Raw genomic sequence first — 21,941 nt, forward strand, 5'->3', positions numbered from 1 at the left:
TGGCAGATAAAATCGGAATTGCTTGTATCGTACGGCAGCAGGGCCTGGCGAGAGAACGCTTCGCCGCCAGCAGCACGGAGCCACTCGGCTTCGCACGGCAGCCGGAAACGGGCTTGGCCGCGTTCGGTCCGGGCTGGAGCAGCTCCCGGCGCCGCAGCTGCCGCGGCGGCACAAAGGTAGCGCCGCGCCGCGCGGGCGGGAGCGGGGGCGCTGTCCGCGGTGCTGAAAGGCGAGCGCCGGTGGGCGCGACAGCTCGCGAGACCCGAGGTCTCGCCCGGGGGCCGCGGCGGCCCGGCTCCGAGCCGCGCTCCCAGCTCCGAGCGCGCGACGCCGGGGCGCGCGGGGCGCGCAGGGGGAGGAGCGCCCCGGCCGGCCTACCGCCCCCCGCGACTCGCGCACGCGCGCCGGGCCCGTCTCTGGGACTCGCGTGCGTGCGGCTGTGTGCGTGTATGTGTGTGTGTGCGCGTGTGTGCGTGTGTGCGCGCGCGCGTGTGAGAGCGGGGAGGGGGAGAAGTGCGCGAGGGTGCGTGTGTGAGTGCATGGGCGCGTGCTGAGTGTGCCGAGGCGCTGGGACCACAGCGGCAGCCTGCTGGAAGCTGCATCCAGCCAGTCTCCGGGCTTCGCGAGCGGGGACCGGGCGCAGGGCGGCAGCCATCCGCAGGACCTGGGAGACAGGGCTTCCTCTGCCGCCACTTCGGGGTTCTAGCAGCTCGGTGCTACATCGCTGTCTCAAAATGCAGAGGATCTAATTTGCCGAGGAGAACGGCCAAAGAAGGAAGAGGAGGAAAAGGGGGAAAAAAAAAAGAAAGGGTATTTTGTGGATGCTCTACTTTTCTTGGAAATGCAAAAGATTATGCATATATCTGTCCTCCTTTCTCCTGTTTTGTGGGGACTGATTTTTGGTGTCTCTTCTAACAGCATACAGATAGGTAGGTACCCTTTGTGCTCTGCTTTTGAATTGTGCATAATTTGGTGGTAATCTTTGTTCACGGTGGACAAATTAATTCATGTCATGTAGACTTATGTCATACCTTGACTGCATTCCAGGTTTAAACTGCCTGGAATATATATGTTTTTCTTAGGATGAGGCAAAGGCAGAAGGCTATGCCTCTGGTACAAGAGACGGAAAGGGCTTCTCATTAATGACCCCCAGATTTTTATTCCTTATGCCGTCACAGCATCTTCCCGTTTGTTCAGCTTCTCTAGGGGTCTGAATGCTCAGCTTGTGATCACTAGGAAGGGAGGACGTTTCTGGCCACCCTCCTTGCCCTCGGGCCCCCCTGTGCCTTGACCCTCGGCCTAGGATGCTGCCGCCCCCCCGCACACGCACACGCGCACACACACCGGCTCCCGGGTCCGTGGATGTGTTTATTCGGCCTGCGAGTGTGGACGAGGGGCTCCGGGGCAGTCGGGCGCTAGCGGGCTCCCCTGCTTTCCGCCGGGCGCTGACACTGTCCTCCCGCTTGGTGTTTGTTCTTTGCAGGGGGGCTGTTTCCCAGGGGCGCCGATCAGGAATACAGTGCATTTCGGGTAGGGATGGTTCAGTTCTCCACTTCGGAGTTCAGACTGACACCCCACATCGACAATTTGGAGGTAGCCAACAGCTTCGCAGTCACCAATGCTTGTGAGTAAGGAATATTCATGCCCTTTCGGGGGGCCGCACGCGGAGAGCGGGCTGGTGTGTGTGTGTGTGTGTGTGAGTGTGTGTGTGTTCCTGCGTGTCCGTGTCGGGGCGCAGTGACTGCACGCGCGCGTGCGTGTGGCAGCGTCGGGGGAAGGTGTCGGCGATCGCGGGGACCCCCGCTGGCTGGGGCCTGGGGGGGGCGGTGAAGAGCCGGCGAAAGGCGGCGGAGAGTGTGCGCCCTGGGGCTCGGGTGGGTGGGTGTCGGAGGTGAGGGGGCGTCCTTGGGTGCGGGGCTCCCGGCGTAGCTGGAGTCTTCGAGGCGAGCTCTCCACCCCTGCGCCCCGCGGGCACGCGGTGCCCCGGGGCGCGCCGTCGGGCTGCTGGGTAGACGCCACGGCCCCGGGCTGGAATCCGCCGGCCCCGCTCGGGGTCCCCGTGCGGACCCCGTGAGCCTGTATGCTCCTCCGAGACGGGACACGTTGTCACAGCGGCCCCGCAGTGCGCTCGGCACCCGAGGCCCCCCGAGGGGCGCGGCGCGGCTGACGCAGGCCGGGGATCGCGGCCCCGGGGCGCCGCGGGCCCTCGCCGGCCAGGGCGCTTGTTCGCGGGTCGCGGGGCTCCCGCCGAGGCAGCGGGAGGAGGAGGACCCGAACGCGGCGCGACGCGCCGAGTTCGGAAGCTGGCGAAGCCGCCGACCAGCCATTTTAGCCTCCGCAGCCATCCTGCTATTCCCGGCGCGGCGCGCGGTGTCCGGGGACCGGCCGCGGAGCTCCGTCCAGGCCTCAGGGTGTGGGACCCAAGCCATTAAGTCCCCGCGCGGTTCCGTGGGAGGGCCGGCGGGCCCGGGTCCAGGCGCGGCCGCCCCGGACCCCCTGCCCTCTGCCAGCGGCTGGCATCCTTTCCTGCCGGCTGGGTGGCGGCGACTCTTTCCGGACTTGACGCCCTCAGTGTTTATTGCACAGTTGACAGTTTCGCGGGGGGACTTGCAGATGGCCCCCCTCCCACGCTGGCTACCTGCAGAGGAGCCAGCGGGACATGACCGCAGAGGAGGGCCGGCCGCGGGGTCCCCACGGTAGACAGGCAGCTGGTGGCCGTCCCGCTGCTCCGTGATAAGCCTTCATCGTAGAGCCCAGGGGTTAGCTTGACTGTGGTGTCCGAAACAGCCTCCGCTAGGTTTGGAGCTCCCATCCACCGAATGAACGAAGGAACGAAACCACTGGCTTTGACCCATAGAGCAGGGGTCGTCATCACGGTCCTGCTATGCTTGGAAGTCAACTGTTCATGAAAACCTGTTTAAGAAGACTTCAGTGTTGTGTGTTTTCTTCACATGTTGGTTCTAAGTGAGAAAAGGAACTGGGCATGGTGGGGCGGAGAGAGAGAGAGAGAGAGAGAGGCTTAAGTGGATTTGCAGTTTAAAAAAAAACTCCATAGAAGAATATAATAATATATATCTTGGAAAATGTATATATATATATATATATATATGTATGTATACAAAGAAACCGGCTGTAGTTTAATTTTTGAAGGCTTTTACGCTTGACCTGTTTACCTATCAAGTAAATTATTTTATAATTATTCATTTTATTTGATATCAGGTTTCCGGTTTTTTTTTTTTTCCTGGATTGTGAGTTTGACACACAATGGTGCTAAGTATCTGACTGTATGTAACTGTATACTAGTGTGAAAATGCTGTGGAAAGTAATGAACCTAAGGCAAGATGATTATTGGAAGGATCTAGATTTTTTAAACAAGGTGAAAAGAATTTGAAAATGGTCAGTGACAGAGAAGTTCACTCATTGGTGAAAATCATGCCAGGGCCTGGCTGAGAGCACAGGAGATAGGTCTCCTGAAAGCAATGAATATGTCTTCATTGCAAATGCTGAATGACTCTGCTGGGCCTTTGTAAAGACTAAAAATAATGGTTAGGTAAGGTGAGGTGACTAGTTTAGGTCCTCAGTCTCAATATTTTTGGATAGATTTATTTAATATAAATTTTATTGAAATAAGATATGCAGGCAGAAACTGTACATATATTAAACATATTTAAATCCATACATTTCCACAGAATGAGTACATCCATGTAGTAAGAGATAGATTTCATTTAAAAAAAAAAAAAACCACACAATTTAATTCACTTGACCACAATTCTGAGAAAATGGGAAAATCAGATCTTCATTTTGCACGAATTTTTTTGTTGTTGTTTTTCTTAGAAAATGGAGCTGAAATAAAAAGTTACATGTCTCCAGGTCCCAAATTTTCTCCTCCATGGATTATTCTAGGACACTAAAACAAATTATGGTGAGGAACTGAATGCATTTTCAAGTTTCCGACCCGGGAATTCAGAGCCATGGTCTCTGCAACTCCCGTGTTATAAGTAGTCTTACTGACTGCTGAGCAGAACTAGTTGAGGCCCTGGTACAGAAGAGAGACTCGTTGAATAGAATTTTCTGGAGCTGACATTAACTCGTCGACCAGGCACTCAATTTCTTCATTCCTTTGGGAATTTTACAATCTAGAGTTTGCAAAATGAAGTGTTTGTATCCTTTTTTTTTTTTTTTTCCCCAAGAGCAATAGAAAATGTAAAATTAGTTTACCTCTTTTCAGAGAGAGAGAGAGAGAGAGAGAGATATGCTTGTCTAAACTACGCTCACAAAGTTAGCAGTCAAGAAATGAATAGAGATCTCTAATATCAAATTTATTAAGATGAGTCTTGATCACTTAAATCGTGCTCAAGGCTTTTTGTCCTTAGCCTTTGCTTCCTTGTCTTCTCAGTCAAGGGGAATCCATGATTCTTTCCTATATGAAGTGGAAGCAGCAGTGTCAAATATGTTGATAGAAACCCAACCGACTTTCTTCCATTTCCTCCAGAAATCTAAGGAATTCTGCTTCTTAACTCCAGTATTAAAATGTGTATCATCAATCAGTGTTCATAAAGTAGCTTGTCCTTCCTCCGAGTTAAACCATAAAAATCCCATAGGGTACATTTAACCCTAAATGTAACGTATAAATTTAATACATTAAGAAAGCAGAGTTGTAAACCTTAATAGTATAATTTCAAAATAGAAAAGATATTAGTCTGCTAATTTAGTTGTATTCCTGAGATGGAGGGACTTCTTTGGAACTGCTGAGACCGATGGGGCTTTCAGGGTCCAGCAGGATCCATGGAATGGGTTAAAGTTATGCAAACGAAATGAAGTCATTATATTCTGAACTGAGTAAGTGACTGTGCAGGCTCTGAACTCCCTCCCACTCCCTCTTTCACAGTCACAGTGGGAATAATGGAAGGACCTACTTGTTCCCATTTGTTTCCATGGGTACCTGAGGAAATAAAGACAGATTTCCAATTGCTTACTTTCTCCTTTTATTTTCTCCTCCCTCCCCACTTCCTTTCCTCCTTCTTTCTTATTAGCTAGAGAGCCTACTAAGGTGAGTTTTTTTTTTTTTTTCCTTGAAGGTTGCTTAAACATAAGACTTCAATATGAGAAAATCCATGAAATCAGAAAAATAAATAAATTAGCATCTGATGTTCAACAGTTGAATCAGTAATGGGCCTCAAGAATTCTTTCCTTCCTTCCTTCACCTCTGCCCCCTTCAGTATTTGCTGAGTGTCTTCTAGATGTCAGAGAATAAATGAATGCTGTTCCTATAGTAATTCATTTTTTCCTAACCTTTCCCCTCAAAGCTCTTTCAAATAGTTTTCAAATCCTTTTTGGCCTGGACGCCTTTCCTGTGCACTGTCTGCTGGGTCTTGTCTAAGAAGTTTAGTCTGAGGATGTGGAGATAGTCTAGTAGTTTTTCTACAAAAGCAATTTATTACAGTAACTCAACATTTTTGTGAAAATAATAAATGTGATATTGGCATATGTGTATACACCACATATTGTGTATAGGTTAACAAGATCAACAGCAGGTTTTAGGCGAATACTACATATGTTTGCATTCTAAAAAGTTTTAATAAAGTTTAATGTACTATTTACTAAAACTTTGTTTTAGTAAATTTGTTTTATTTTAAACAAAATAAAACTGTCTAAAAGGGCTATGAATATGAGTATTTGATCACATAGAGCTTTGGAATTAAAAATAGTAAATGTCCTCTTCAAAATCTTTCCTATTTTTTACTGAAAGACTTCGACAAATAGCTATTAAGCTATTTAAAATTAATTTAATAGTTTCATATTTCAATTTCATAACAATAAATTATAAAAATAATTAAATTTCAAGAAACAGCAGATAAAATCTACTTTTCCTCTAAGCCAGCAGATGGAGATGTTGGAGAAATACTGTTCTTTTGTAAAACTGCTGCGCACACTGCCTTTTGAAGCAACGTAAACCCATTCATTTAGAGAGATGGAAGAAATATGTGTAAATGGCATCTATTTTGGAAAAACTCACTTAAAATGATGTGTTTGAAAAATAACTCCGAATGCCTTTTAAAAAGAGTGCCTTCGATTTTATTTTTAAAATAGATTATCTTCAATCTTCTTGTGAATTTGATTTGGAAAGAAATTCAGGAACATCATTGATTATAAATGCTCTTGGACAAGAGAGAATTCTAAAAGTATACTTTTTCCCTGGAGAAAGAATCAAGGCTTTTTAACCTTGACTCTTCAGATCTTACTTATTTACTTATTTTATGGGAGTAGAGTTGACTTACAATGTCGTGTTAGTTTCAGGTGTACAGCAAAGCAATTCAGATATATATATATATATATTAAGTTTTCCTTTATAGATTACTGCAAAATATTGAGTAGAGTTCCCTGTGCTATCCAGTAGGTCCTTCAGATATTACTTTAAGGTGTATTTCTTATCATTGAATTTTAGTCATGAATTATTGAGATTTTGTATCTGTGTTCATCACATTAATTGGTGCTTGCTAAACCTTTATTACACTTTGCATGAATTTGTGTGTGTGTGTGTATGTATAGTTATATTATAATTATAGATTGTGAGTAATTATAGATTGGCTGGGCTATCATGTTTTGTCATTTTGTCGAGATAATTACGAGAGCCTGGAGTTACCCACTTTAATGTATGCAAAAATTTCATAAAACCAGAATCAACTTGGATGCCCTTAAGTAATTATGAGAATTTGTGGTGTGAAGAAAACTGGGGACAAATGTACCAGAACACAGTACCTTACAACCTGGGGTGTAAATCTTCGATTATAAGCAATTGGAAGTTACAAAGAATGAAGTAGCTTTTAATACGTGAGAATAATTAATTTATCATCGGATTTTTTGGAAGTTACAAAGAATGAAGTAGCTTTTAATACGTGAGAATAATTAATTTATCATTGGATTTTTTGTATTTAAGCTTTTTTACTCCATGTATATCACAAGAGAATTTCAAGAAAAGACATTATACCAAACAGAAATCAAAGAATGGCTTTGGTTGAAATATTCTATTTAGGATGTGAGAAACTGAGTATTCAAATAAAAATTACTGTATGAAACTATAGAAGCTTCATAGTAACAGGGATTTATTCCTGTGCTATTCCTTTTTGAGGTCTCGCAGACTTCAACCTGCTGACTCAAGAGGTTTCCCTTTCATGTCAAGCCTTTAAAGTGATGGGGTCATTGCACCTTGACATTAGGACCATAAAATGCTGATTCATGCCAGAGCCCAAAACACTTACACTTTCAGACGTTCTGGAGTCCTTACAATGTTAAGGAAGGCTGTAGAGGACCAGTTGTTTCCTGGTTATTCCATCAGGTGTTGCCTTATGGTTGACTTTTCAAAGAGCGTGGGCTGTTTTCCCTCCTCTTCCTCTGTTCTCCTCCTTCTCCTCCCTTTTAAAAAAAGTCAGTGAAAGTGCTTAATCTGCAGAGCAGATGCTATTACAGGAAATAAACTTAAATTGAAATAGATTTTTTTTTTTTTTTTTTTTGGTAAGCAGAGGATATACTCCACAGAGCTAAGATCTTGTATTAGATTTAAACATTTTATTGGGATGTTAGTGGCCACTGGGTGAATTATATTTTTCTTCTTTAACTGAATTCTACTGAAGATTCCCCAGACATGATTAAAATCCTAGCTCTTTTATTCCAGCAATTTTCATTCAAATTTTCTGAGGTTTTCTCTAATGTTCTGAATAACTCATTGCCAAATGTCTTAAGTAACTATGCCTCGTCAATACAATAGGAAAATTAGTTGTTGAATTCAAGGTTACCCACGATTTTTTTTCGAATCTCAAAATCACCCACGATTTAAAAATGTTCTAAAACTAAAAGGTCTCTCAAAGCAGGTTTCACTAATTTGGGAGAAAAATGAATGTGATTCTTACAGAGGTGTCCATTAGTAGTCTAATACCTATTATTTTTGGTTACTATTCAGTTCAAAGTATTTTGTCATTTTTGATAATGTTAATTTATAGAATGAAGACATTTAAAAATTAACGTGGAGAATGAAAACATGCCTTTCTTAAAGGCAGGGTCATGCCACTGCTGGCTTTGTATCCTTCACGACTTTTTATCTATTACACAGACTGCATATAGCAGAATTTCTTGTTATAGAATTATACTTGTTAAAGTCAGAATTTTGCTCTTATGCTACTTTTGGATTTCAGAAGAAACAATTTATTTGGTAAAATCTGCCTCCGATCCTATTTAGATAGAGGTGTGATACATTTTTCATTTTCATCTACAACTTAGATATGTTCAGAGTTATTATGTTTATCCCTAAAGCTACATTGCTCTATGTTAAAATGCTTTGCTGAAATAAATGCTGTTGGGGTGATGCAGAAGCCGTGTTGCAGTGGTTAGAATACAGGGGTCCTTTCTCAGGGCCCTGAGGACTATGGGTGTGCCCGGCTTCCATTTTTGTTTTGGACTTTCCACAAAAAGTGACTGTTCATATACCTTGAATAGCCACAAAATTGTCTTATCTCCCCCCAACCCCCCATCCCCAGGATATTATATACCACAATTTTCTGTGAATTCCTTCATTTTTTATTTAAATTAAAAAAAAACCCTCCAATATTTATTTTATTTTATTTTTAATTAATTTTTACTGGAGTATAGTTGATTTACAGTGTTATGTTAGTTTCTGCTGTACAACAAAGTGAATCAGTTATACATATACATGTATCCACTCTTTTTAAAATTCTTTTCCCATATAGGTTATTACAGAGTATTGAGTAGAGTTCCCTGTGCTATACAGTAGGTCCTTATTAGTTATCTGTTTCATATATAGTAGTGTGTATATGTCAATCCCAATCTCCCAATTTATTCCTCCCTACCCCCTTTCCCCCTTGGTAACCATAGCAAAATTTTTACAAAGCACCGAATTACAAAAATATATATTTTTTAGAGATATTTGAGAATGAGAAATTTATAGACACAGTTTCTTACAGACCAGTTGCTTTAATATTTGCACTAATGGGTGTGATTCTTTTATATGCATGCCTTTTTTTCTTTTTTGTATTGGCAGTTTATCCTTAGAATTTGTTTTCCAGTAATTTAGCTATTTTTATCCTATTGATAGTTTGCTTCAGCAAAAATAAAACCCAACTTGTAATTATAGTTTTATTTTTCATGTTAATTAACATAATATTGCAAAAAATCATCCAGAATGCTCAGTACTAATGTGTAGCTTAAGGTTAAAGACAGTTTTAAAATGTAGAACCTTGACAATTATAAGAGTCTTCAACTGAATAGAACAAGTAGGTTTGGGAGATAAGGGTTCATTATAGGAGGGGATTTATGAGGAGATAGTTTCTTAGATTGTTTTACTTTTCATCTCAACATTTCTTAAAGAAATGACATATACCCGTCACAGTTTTACTATTTAAATTGTTATTCAGAATTTTACTTTATAGTTTTAGTTATGTTATTTTAATATCTACATTTTTTCCTGATTTTATTTTAGTATGTACAATATGAGCACAAACTGAATTGAATTGAGAAATACCTGAATTCTAGTTTGTCCACAGTCCTCTGAACAGGGCATTGTATTTCTACTGAGCTATTTACCCTTTGTGTAAAGTTAATTTCAAACTATAAATACTATGGTATTCACTTTATGCTGCTCTGATACTTGTACTCTGATCAAATTTCAGTACCTCAGAAGGTGTCCCTTCAATGCAAATATTTTTCGTCTAATCTTTATAAAAACCCAGTGATACTGATTGAAATGATCGAAATATGTTTATATAAACTGAGTGTATCTATGCTTATTATGAAAACATAGAGAAGTGTTACCTAATTCTTCATCGCTACAACATAATATGGCCTTGGTCAATCATTTCTAACTTCAGCATAAAATTAATTGAAGCTCATGTTATATAATTTGATATAAAAAAAAGGTTTTCTCAACCCCTAAACCTTTTGCAGCTGATGCTAAGACTTTGCATTAAAATACTCTTTCAGAATTAGTATTCATTTTACAATTTCCCTTGCATAAGTATTGGGTCCACTGCAGTAAGAATATGTCAGCAATATGTGATTATGTATTTTTTTATTGTTTATGCAAGAATAAAAGGATAGAATGAGCATTTTGAAATAATTATTTTCATGCCAAAAGGAAAAAAAAATTCCTTTGTTGTAGATTGAAATTGCAAGATTTCTTAATGTGTCAGAAGGGGACCGTGGACAAACAGGAAAAATTCCAAGAGGCAGTGTAACTTGGTGTACTAGGCAGAGGAGTTGGAATTTGGAACTGGTAATTTTTTCCTTTTCTCTCTCTTTCTGTTTAAGCTTCTCGTTGACCTGGTGTTTGCTTAGTTTGCATGTCTGCAGTCAGACTTCTACACTAACATTGAGCTACTATAAAACAGTGAATTCTTATCATAATATTACTTTTGATAGATAGAATTTGATAGATACTATTAACTACTTCCAGAGGGAGAAAAGAAAGAAAAGAAACGTTCTGGATCCCTCATAGGCAAAAACACCACTTTCAGGCACTTTATTTTTCTAGGCTGGTAAAAAAGTCGTTCTTGTTAATTATGAGGTAAAACATTGACCGAAAAGTTTCAGAAAACGTTGTAGCTAAAAATATGTAATGTGGAACATACTACTAGGGTTTGAGTTTATGAGAGTCATAATAAACTTTACCTCCTGCTTGGGGTTCCTGAGATGTTTTAGCAACTCAACAACTGATAAATGCTAATAGGGCTTATCAGCAGAACACAGAAAAATTTGTCTTTTAGTTTTATCTGGTGGTGATTTATTCTCCTTCTTTTAACATCTAGATAATGGTCCTAACAATCCTAGATATATTTTAAAATATGTTAGCATGTCTTACAAGAATATTTAACAAAATTAATGATAATTCTTGAATGATATATAGGGTTTTTTGTCATTGAAGTTAGTCACGCAAAAAATTACTGAAGCGCAATTTGGGACTGAAACGCAGAACACAACGAGTAGTTTCAATCTGAAGAATAAAGATTGTAAGGTGTAGGGGGATCAGCTTAGTCCATATATTGGGGAGTATTGTCATCTATAGTTTAGTGGCACTAATTTGGAACATTTTAAACATATTCCTCGAAGGTTTCGTGTAAGCTGTTTATTGTGAATTGCAGCTATTGAAAAGGACTGCCTGTTTTCAATAATCCAGCTACCACAGAAGTAGCTCCTGGATTCTAGAATGGGAGGAGGACTTCCCTTAAAAAAGTCTCTCCTCCTCTCAAGAATTTGGCAAGGAAAGTTCTGGAAGTGCCGATCTCCAGCCGTGGTAGGGAAAGTGTGTGTTTGCTAGTTTTTCTAGAGAGATACACTTCAATTTAGGGCATGAGTTTCTTCTTTATTCGTATCTTATCTTGTGCTTGGGAGGAATTGAAAGATTTCAATCTCATTTTCAGTTTGTGTATGAAATGGAGATATTGAGCTTTGTAATTCCTGAGCACTTTCATAGTTTGTAGCTTTATTCGTTTTATCAGTTTTTAAGTTTTTACTAGTTTACAGTGTTATTATTAATTTCCATCTGGAGACGAAATTTTAGGAACAGAGGCAACAATTCAGAGGGAATATCAAGGAACAGTAGTGTTTCAGTTTTTTTCTTTATCTCTCAGAACACAGACAAGTCAAGAATTGTCATCTTAATGATAAATGCGCAAGCGTTTTGTCTACAAAAATAAAAGACGTTGATCCTTTGCAGTTTGCAGCCATGGTGTCCTGGGACACAGAAGAGCATTAGTTGAGTCTGAACTTGGAACGGAATTCTGGTCCTACTGTTAGATGTGTGACATCAAACAAGTTGTTTAGCGCAGCTAAGTCTCCGTTTCCACCTTTGTAAAAGGGAATCATACATTATAGGATTATTTTGAAGACGGAGAATAGGCGTAAAAGACTGTGTTTGTCACATCTAAGTGCATGGAAGTTAGTGGGCTTGTTATCACTTTCTGTGTTGAGATCTTTGGATGGTTTTTATAAGCACTTGTTGAGGACAGAGAAAAATGCATTTCTAGTTTCTTGCTGGAATCTTTTCCTGCTGTTTGTATACCAGGGCAGGACTGCTAGGTGACAAAGAAGAGACTAACAAAACAAACCGCGTAAGCCCCTTAAAGATATGTTTAGCACACTAAAATAGGAGAATGGCTTTTAAAAGCCGAGATGCTGAAACTCAAGCAGTATCACCGTGTCGCATGTCACTTCCAGGAGGATGTTGAACAGTTTGGGCTCTTCATGCCCGGTGGGGCTTTCAAGCACATAATTAAGATAGCTACACACATTGTCCTACTGTGCACATTATAGACTCCTCATGGTTTAATTCACCTAATTAATTAAATTATATTTCTTTAAATGAAAAGCAGATGAGAGAACGCAAGCTTTAGAACCGGACAAATGTGGGTTTGAATATGATTAGGAGCTTTATGACACAAAGCGTGTGTTTTTCTCTTTTGTGGAATGAAGCTATTTCCTCATCATGCCCGATATTGTTATGGGGGGTTGAAATGAGAAAATAAGAGCCTTGATTAGTTTGTCACAAGTGACCCGAATATTCCCTTCTTCCCTGTACCCCAGCGTTTTACTGTGAACTAAACAGTGTGCTTGGAGAGGTGGAGGAAAATAAAATGGAAATTCCTGTCTTCAGAGAGCTTATATATTCGATAGCTTTATATTTATGCATAACTTTTGTCTTCTCAAAACACTTTCCTAGCTGTTTGGTCTTCACTGTAGCTCTGTACAGTTTATAGGATAAATGGAATTATTATTATACCCATTTCCAGGTGAGAAAACAAACTGGAGTTGTTCTAAGCAACTCTAAATTTGTGGAGGAACTTCTTTTAGAAAACACATCTTCTGCTTCCTGGGTCAGTTTTTTCACAGTGTCAGAGGGCAACGCAGCCAGTATATTAAAATGAGCAGATGTGGTTTGAAATTATGGCTCCAACATTTACCAGTTGTGAGACTTTGTATATATCAGTTAAACTTTCTAATCCTGTTTCCTCCTCTGTAAAATGGGGGCTGTTATAATACCTGCCTCATGAGGAAATTGTCAGATTCAAATGATAATCATTGCCCCATATAATACAGTGACTGATGCTGCTAATTTCAGTGATTTCCAATCCCCCTGAGGGCATATTAATTACATACACTTAGCTCCATGCTTTTAGAGGCATGGAAGGGAGGTAGCTAAGGAGAGCTAACATAGCTCTCTGTGTAATATTTAAATTAGTAAGCTTCTTTAATACAACCATTTGAGCTAATACTGGAGACTAGGGTTTTATTGTTGTCATTTTTAGAATACTGGTGAATGTGCACATTTACCAAGAATTTTAATGTGTTCTTGATCCCAAAACAGATAAACAGTAAGAGCTAAAAATCATGCATGAGGTAAAAAATGCAGATTTGGGTTATCGTTAAGTGTGAATATGTAATACTGTTCAGTTATCCGTTCCACCATCAGTACATTTGAGCAAATGGAAATGATGGTGTCGTTGCCCATGACGAGGGTGACGTTAGACATGGGACTGGCTCCTTATGGCTTCTTCCCTGTGGATCAGTCGTCTGCCTCTTACTGCATCCAAATCCATCACAGGATTCGCTTCTTTCTTTACCTTTCTAAAATTTTAGTAGATACCTGTTTAATGCCAATCTTTTAGGTAATGTCTCAGGTGACAAAGAACAAGATAAGGTTTCTGTATTGGAAATTATTCATGGGTGCAGAATTATTTTTACGGCAAAAAGTAGAAGTAGTTAATCCAGGTCAGCTACATGATTTTTGTATTATTTTAGAATGTATAGTGTACTCATTGTTTCCAGATCATTTATAAATATTATCGTATACCTTGGAACTAGATTTGGATCAAAGTGTCTTAAGAGCAGAAATGGTAATTATAAAAATTATGAAGAAAATATAAAAGAGGTAGAAGCTGAAAACTCATTGCTTGTCTACTGACTTAGAATATATTGTTGGAAAATGGGGCAGCTAAATGATGAACTAGTGATATTAACAGTGATGTGAACTGAAGAACTTTTGTAAACAATTTTAATTTTTGAATCAGATTTGGAGATGATAATTTATATTTTATTTTGCAAGATTTTCCTTTTTTTTGGCTTCTCTGCCAAAAGTTCTTCAATTCAGTTTGAAATATCATAGACTACAGAAATTGCTGGGTAGTTTTATATAAATTAATTTGATGTTAACTAAATTATTTAATTATTATAAATACTGTTTTAGTTTGTTACTGAAGAAGCAGGTTGCAAGTCTTACAATACTGTAATACGTTGTATAAAATATTTAAAATGTTGATGCATGTAGCTATTATGAGTAATCTAAGAGACACACCTGGCTAGTTCTCTTGTAATGTTAAAACAGGTTTTATATGATCTAAACGATTGTAGTAACAGTTTGAAAATTTCGGGTGGCAAAATCTTGATTATCTGAAAAAAATTGAATCAGTTTTAACATGTAGAAGAAATATATAAAAGGATTAAAAATTTGTCAACAATAACATTTAGATATTGTGGGTGATTTAAAACCTAAAACATGCAAAAATTAGAATTTAGATTCTTAAGGATTGTGTTTTGAGGTTTAAACATTATGAAGTAAGTAACTCAGTCACGTGTTAATTTTTAAACATTACAAAAGGGGATATAATAAATACTATCTATGTCTTTTCTCCCTCAATTCCACTTCTCTCACATAATCACCATCAATGGTTTCCAGAAGTACTAGTGTCATAAATACACTGTTCTTTCCGTATCTTGATAATTTGCTATATTAACATAAACTGGAGACCTCTTTTATCTGCACAGTTTCCTCCTTTGGAGTTCCTGCATGGTATTCTGTTGTTATTTAGCCTGTCTTTTGTTGATGACTGTTTCCATCTTTTCCTGACTATATTAATAATGTGTGCCAGTGGGTTTTCAGAATAGATTTCTATGAGTGGAATGACTGAGTCAAAGGATGTTTGCATTTAAAATTTTGCTACATATTCAAAAAAGGTATGCGATTTACATTCCTACCTAGAGTGTAGGAATATGCCTGCTTTCACCTACTCTCAGGACTAGTGTACAATATTAAACTTGTTTAAGGTTTGCTATTGCTATTTCACTGCTTAGATTTACAACGATACGTTTTGACTGAAGGTAAACGTTTCTCACCACATTATTTGCATTTCTGTGTATGTGTGTGCATGTGCTTGCACTCAAGGGTCTGTTCATAGCTTTGCCCAGTTTTCTCTTGGGTTGTGGCTCTATTTATTATTTATCGATACAACATACATGAAAGTAACACCTACTTGTCATGAGTTGCCACTATTTTAGCCAGATTCTTTTTATTGAAGTATAGCTGATGTAGAATGTTGTGTTAAATTCTGCTGTATAGAAAAGTGATTCGGTTATGCATATATATATACATTCCTTTTCTGATTCTTTTCCGTGATGGTATATCACAGGGTATTGAATATAGTTCCCTGTGCTCTGCGGTAGGACCTTGTTGTTTATCCTTTCTATAAATACTAGTTTGCATCTGCTGACCCCAAACTCCCAGTCCGTCCCTCCCCAACTGCCTCCACCTTGACAACCCCAAGTCTGTTCTCTATGTCTGTTGTGTTTCTTTTAACCTGTTCATGATTTTTTAAAACCATGATTTCTGTTTATAATTTTTAAGAATGCATATATTCTTAAATTTTCTTCAGTTAAATTTAGAAGTGGTTTATTTTATTGCTTCAGGATTTTTGTGCTTTGCTCAGAAAGACTTTTCCCACTCAGGGTGGTTTGAAGAAAAAGAACTGCCCATCCTTTTACTTAATACCCATCCTATTATGGTTTCAAGATTCGAAACGTATCTTTCATCTGGATTTATTTGGGATAAATACTAAAATAGGTATACAGCCTTTTCTTTTCTTTCATAAGGTTAGCCAAATTTCACAGCATATAAAAAAAAATCCATTTTTTCCTCCTCGATTTGAAATGCCATCAGGTATTCTTCTTGTGTAAATAGTTCCTCAGGGATTTAAAAACAAACAGGAAACTTACGCAGAAAATGAAATAAACAAGATTAAAACTCTATTACAGGCAAAGGAGTGTATGTTCTGCAAGGTGCTTGTTTCCTCAGTAATGCTGTCCTTGTAAATTGTGGTTCTGTGTCACTGTGGTCTCAGATCAATAAAGAGGATGTCAGACTCTGAAGGTTCACTGAGCCCAGAGGGATAAATAAAGGATTGTGTTATGTTTCTGGCTTGCGTTACAGCACTAATGTCACTTAAATGGACTGCTGGTCTGTCTATTCTTAACCTATATCAAGGCTTAAGTAATGGGTTATGATTACGACTTGGGTTTCGAATGTCCCTTTGAAGATAACTTAGTGTAACAATCCATATATGTTCACAAATAGAATATTAAAACCAGAGAATGTAGTTCATATGCAATAAAGGTAAAAGAATTCAGATGCTCGTGGTTTTATTAACTTATAGTTTCATCCTCAGTTTGTCTTAAAAACTAGTTATGTGGTCTCTCTAAAGCCAAATATCCAGCTATCTATGGTATAAATCTGATTTAAACTGGAATGCTAAATACGATACTAAATTGTTAATTTCATCAACGAACACTTTCAGTTTGCCTTATGGTGGATGGCATGCACTGTGTATTTTTGGCCAAACATCAGGGAATTTATAAATCTTTAACAACTACATTTTGTGGAACTCTGAACTTAATGTGGCCCTGAAGTGCCTTTCCGTGATCATTAAAATGGAAAGATTTTAACTTTCGAGATAACAATTTTATAAAATGTATTTCATTCCGTTTCTTTAAGACTCTAGTCATCTGTTTATATTTTAATATCTTTTGGAGAATAGAAAAATGTTACCTGGATGAACATAAAACAATTACATAGGCAGAACTTCAGTGTTAATTTTTTATGCTAATACTTTAAGCAAATTAAATATTTTCCTAACATTGGCTCGGTCTCACTCCTTACTCCACTCCGAAAGGCAAAGGAAAGTCAGAAAAAGCCATTTGATGCCAGTGAACTAAAGATGCTGAAGTACCCCTAAGGGGGGATGTAATGTAGTTCTGGTCCCACAGTGGAACAGGCCACAGGTGGACTGAACAGACAGATTTTTCTAAAGGACTCCATGGTACACAGACCCTGTTCTCTTTTACGGGATGACTTCTGCTTTCCTTTTCTTTCTTTCTTTCTTTCTTTTTTTTTTTTTTTTTGCCTGTACTTACACTTGTGTCTAAATGGATATTAGTATATGTCATAATAATTTTTTGTTTTGATTTAAAATCCTCAACGTTTGAATTAGCTTTCCATTTACTTTTAATTGTCTTTGGCAAATTCTGGTTTCAAAGCACTCTGTAATCATAGTTGTCCCTATTTCCATTCATTTTTATTTATCTCTAAGTTTTCTCAAGGCACTTGTACATCATAATGTTTCTCAGGTGACTCTAATTCAGGACACATTTATTTAAGTCTTCCTCCAAAATTAATATAAAAACTTTCTAAAGTTCTGATTAGAAAAATTTTCCTATGAATAAAAGTACTTATTAGGTGGAAAACTTGGAAAACACAAAAGAAAATAACAATCAACATTAATTTTACTCAAGAAGTAAGCACTTGTTAATATTTACCAGCGTTCTTTTGTATTTAATGTCATACCTGAAACATTTTTGGATGGCAGTAAAGCCATATATAAACTTAATTTTCATGGCTTAGTAATATTTATCCCCTAGCTTAATTAATCATCTCCTATTCTTACAGATTGTTTTTGAATCCTTCTTTTATCCATTATAAAATATTGCTGCAAATGCAAATCTTCTGCATATGTATTTTCCCTCATTTCTGATGACTGAAGTATTATCACTGGATAAAAGGCCATAAAGCATTTAGTTAACTATTTCTGGTAAACACTAAGGAAATCCATACCAATTTATAATCCTAGCAACAGTCTATAAAAAGTCTAATCTCACAGAACCTCACCATCAGTGTTATTATTTTTAAACATCCTTATATATTTCATCACCAGAAGATCCTTTTTGTTATTTAAAACAAGTTTTCATGTTTATTACACATTTATGTTTCTTTGTTCACAAATTGTTCATTACAGTCTTGTACCCAAATTTCATTGCCATCTTGGTATTTTTTTCCCCATTGAGTTGCATAAGTTATTTAGTCAAGATCAGTGTGAGAGGGGAAGACGGGGCTAGGGAGTTACCCATCCAGCAGTTAAATGCTGTGGCCAGACAAGGACCAGGCCACTTCAGCATCCGTTTCATTGGGTAGAGCTATTCACATGGCTGTGTCCAGCTCCAAGGCAGTGGAGACTAACTGTCCTTGCGTCCAGAGGAGGAGAACAGCATGTTGGAGAAGATTATTAATGTCTAGAATAACTGCGACCCCTTTGCCCATCAAAACCTACTTAATTTTTTGCCTGAGTTTATTATTGTTCCTTTCAATTTTGCCTAGGAATATTTTTCAAGTTTCAAAGATTTTTTTTTTTTTTGGAATTTTTCCCCTCCAGTACATCTGCACACATTTAAAACTCCTAATCACGTAGAAAGACAGAGTGGAAAACAATTTACCTCTCTCTCCTTACCTGTCTAGTCTTTCTCTAGAGATGACCACTTTTAACCATCTCTGTTATCCTGCTAGTGTTTAACTCTATATTCATAGCATGATTATACCATCAATTTTATATTGCTCTGTTTTTCATTATAGCTTGTATTAATATACTCGAAACCATACCTCTTATTTCAACAGTTACAGACTTTCTCTTGCAACTGCCTACCTTATGAGGTGATAACATTATTGAATCCAAATTGAGAATATTTACATTCTCCTCTGTGTTTATAATTGGCCTTACATACATATACTTTGTATATAGGTTTATTCTGAAAGCTGGAAATTAAATAAGTATTATTTACATAATTATCTATAGCTATTTGACTATTTTTCATTGCAGAGTGTTTTTTCTTTCCTGGATATTTGAATTTCCCAAATTTCCTCTTGCATGATGTGGCCTTAATATCTCTGTAGGCTCTTCCTATTGTGTATCTAGTTCATGAATTCTAGTTTTCCAGAGACTTCCTTCCATCTTCCTCATGCAGTCTGGACTGACTGCTCTGAATCCTCCTGTGGAGCTGACACCCTGGGATAGCACCGTCCTTCTGTGGTTGACCATTCGTGTTTCTAACTCTTGGCTTATTTCTTCATACGCTAAATCCATTTTTCTTTATCATTTACAATAATTATTTTAAAACAATTTTCTAAAATACTTCATAACTTCATTCTCTCTCTCTCTCTCTATATGTATATATATATATACGCATACATAGATATATAATCCTTGCTGGATACTGATTTCTAGGATAAAAATCACATTTTCTTAGAACTCAGAAGGAATCCTACATATCTTCTATTATAACATGTTGTTGTGTCCTTGTTCTTTTGTGCATTTACTGTTTCCTGGTTGGAAGCTTCTGGGATTTTCTTTATCTTTAGTCTCCTAAACAAAATTTCACAGTGTTTTTCCCAGATGGGCATTTATTTCCCCATCCTACTCAATATTCAATTTGAAATCAGACTCCCCTTTCAGATCTGGGAAATTCTTAGCCATTATGACTTAGAGGATTTTCCCTCCTCCATTTTCTTTATTATTTCTTTCTAGATAGCTGTTTAGTTGACTTCTGCTCTCATTTAGAATTTATTTAATGTAACATTTCAAATGTTAACATTTGAAAGTAGGCCACCCATCAAATTTTTCATGAAACTGTCCTTTTTTTATTTTTACTAGTATAATGCAACTAAAAGAAATTACCTTTCATTTGCTTGGCTAAAGACAACACTAACAAATTCTGAGATTGTCTTGAACAGCTATACCTAATAATGCTTAAACAAACACCTGCCTTTTCCCTTCCTAGTCATTGAATGGCTTTTGTGGAATTTTGAAAACCATAGAGAATCACAGGGCTAAGAGAAACATATTTATAAGTGAGGATAAAAACAATACAAAAAGCAAAGGCTGAACATTAGAATGAGGAAAACAGATGAGCAGGTAAATGTGAGCAATGACTTAAATAATATTAGATATTTGGTTTGTTCCAAAGAGTCATTCCACATTACTGACTCTTATTTCATCTTGTATTTAATTATAAGTTGCTTTTCTTTGCTCTTGTAAAACCTATACACAGTTGACCCTTTGTATCTGCAGTTTCCAGGTCCACAGATTCAACCAACCACGGATCAAAAATATTGGGAAGAAAAATTCCAGAAAGTTCCCCAAAACAAAACTTGAATTTGCCTCGTGGGGGCAACTATTTACATAGCATTTGCATTGTATTTACAACTATTTGCTTAGAATTTACATTGTATTAAGTATTATAAGTAATGTAGAGATGATTTAAACTATACGGGAGGATGTGCATAGGTTATATGTAAATACTATGTATTTTATATAAAGGACTTGAGCATCCTGAGATTTTGGTATGCAAGGACCAATTCCCCTTGGATTCCAAGGGACGACTGTATTCACTACCTTCATCTTTGCCATCTCCTTCTTTTGGGAGAGTCTTTCTTTATGTTGCCAACATAGTTGGATTTTTTATATCTCTTTGATATTTCATCTTAGGCATATGGCTTTTGAATTTTGAAAGTGAAGATCACCATAAGCTTCATTTCTAGGATCTTAACTCTAAAAATCAGCCAGGTTGAGGCTTCACCTATGTTTTACCAGATACATCACTAATGATCAAATAGGGTAAAAATATTAAGTAGAAAAAATATTAAGTATTTGAATAAAGAAAGAGAGCCCTGGAGAGTTTGGGATTTTATTTTTCACTGTTAACATTTCCTTTTTCTTGGTGATAATGGAGATCCTTAGCCTCAGAAAATGAAAGAACAACTGACTAGGCAATCATGTGAATGATACATTTCTGGCTGGGAGAAGGTGCAGTTCATGAAATAATCTTTTTTTCTGATGAAATTCAGGGAGATGGATTTGAATGCTTTCTGATGATAGAGGTGCTGGTGAGATTACTCATGTCGTATGACTCTTCAGAAGAGTTTAACACTCCTTCCACAAAAGTACAGTTGATTTTCATTATTCACTGTAGTTGTTCTATACAATCTCTGTGAACACTGAATTAGAGAATACTGACCATTGCTCCCGGGAAGTATAGACCCTCTGGTCACAACATTTTCATCAACTAATCAATACGTGACTTTGATGTGTGTCTCTGTTTCAGATGCCTTATTTAATATATATTGTTGATGCCCTAACATTAAACTCGTGGCCAACAGCCTAGAACTCACACCTGAACAAAGATGAAATAAGAGTCAGGAATGTGGAATGCACAAACCTAATATCTAATATTATTTATGTCATTGCTCACATTTACCTACCTGCTCCTCTGTTTTCCTCATTCTAATGTTCAGTCTTTGCTGTTTGTATTGTTTATATCATTATTTGGAAATATATTTCTCTTATCCCAGTGATTCTCTATGGTTTTCAAAATTCCACAAAAGCTATATTTTCAAATAGCCATGCAATGATTAGGAAGGGAAAAAGCCAATGTTTAGTTAAACATTATTAGGTATAACTCTTCAAGACAATCTCAGAATAGGTTGGTGTTCTCTTTAGCCAAACAAATGCCATCTTGCTCTTAGGAGCACAAGACTTCAGCACTAAGCTTGGGGGCCATTTTAAACAGCAAAAGCACTAACAAAAAGCACAAAAATGCAAAAAACGCACTACGTAAACTGGGAAAGAGACACTTGTTTATAGTATAAGGGCTGAAGCAAGAGGCAGTCTCGTCTTGTTTGACCTCAGCTGGGCAACCTGTGTATCGGGCGATCACTCGGCACACCCGTGAATGACTGCAAGGGGGCTGCAGGTATTGATTAGGGGGTTATAAGTAAATCTGAGTGA

At 38.2% G+C, this 21,941-nt stretch overlaps 1 protein-coding gene across 2 annotated transcripts in view; it reads left to right on the plus strand.

The window, feature by feature from the left end:
- The first annotated feature begins 841 nt into the window (after positions 1-841).
- Positions 842-21,941, plus strand: part of GRIA2 (glutamate ionotropic receptor AMPA type subunit 2) — a 167,032-nt gene continuing 145,932 nt past the window's right edge. The window contains exons 1-2 of one of the 2 annotated variants that reach the window (XM_068542018.1): positions 842-929; positions 1,484-1,624. In XM_068542018.1, coding sequence (XP_068398119.1) covers positions 842-929; positions 1,484-1,624 — 229 coding nt within the window. Of the gene's footprint in view, positions 930-1,483; positions 1,625-21,941 lie in introns of those variants that run through there. The other variant, XM_068542020.1, reaches the window with a different exon arrangement.

The sequence above is a fragment of the Eschrichtius robustus genome, chromosome 4 (assembly GCF_028021215.1).
Source record: "Eschrichtius robustus isolate mEscRob2 chromosome 4, mEscRob2.pri, whole genome shotgun sequence".
Classification (NCBI taxonomy): Eukaryota; Metazoa; Chordata; class Mammalia; order Artiodactyla; family Eschrichtiidae; genus Eschrichtius; species Eschrichtius robustus.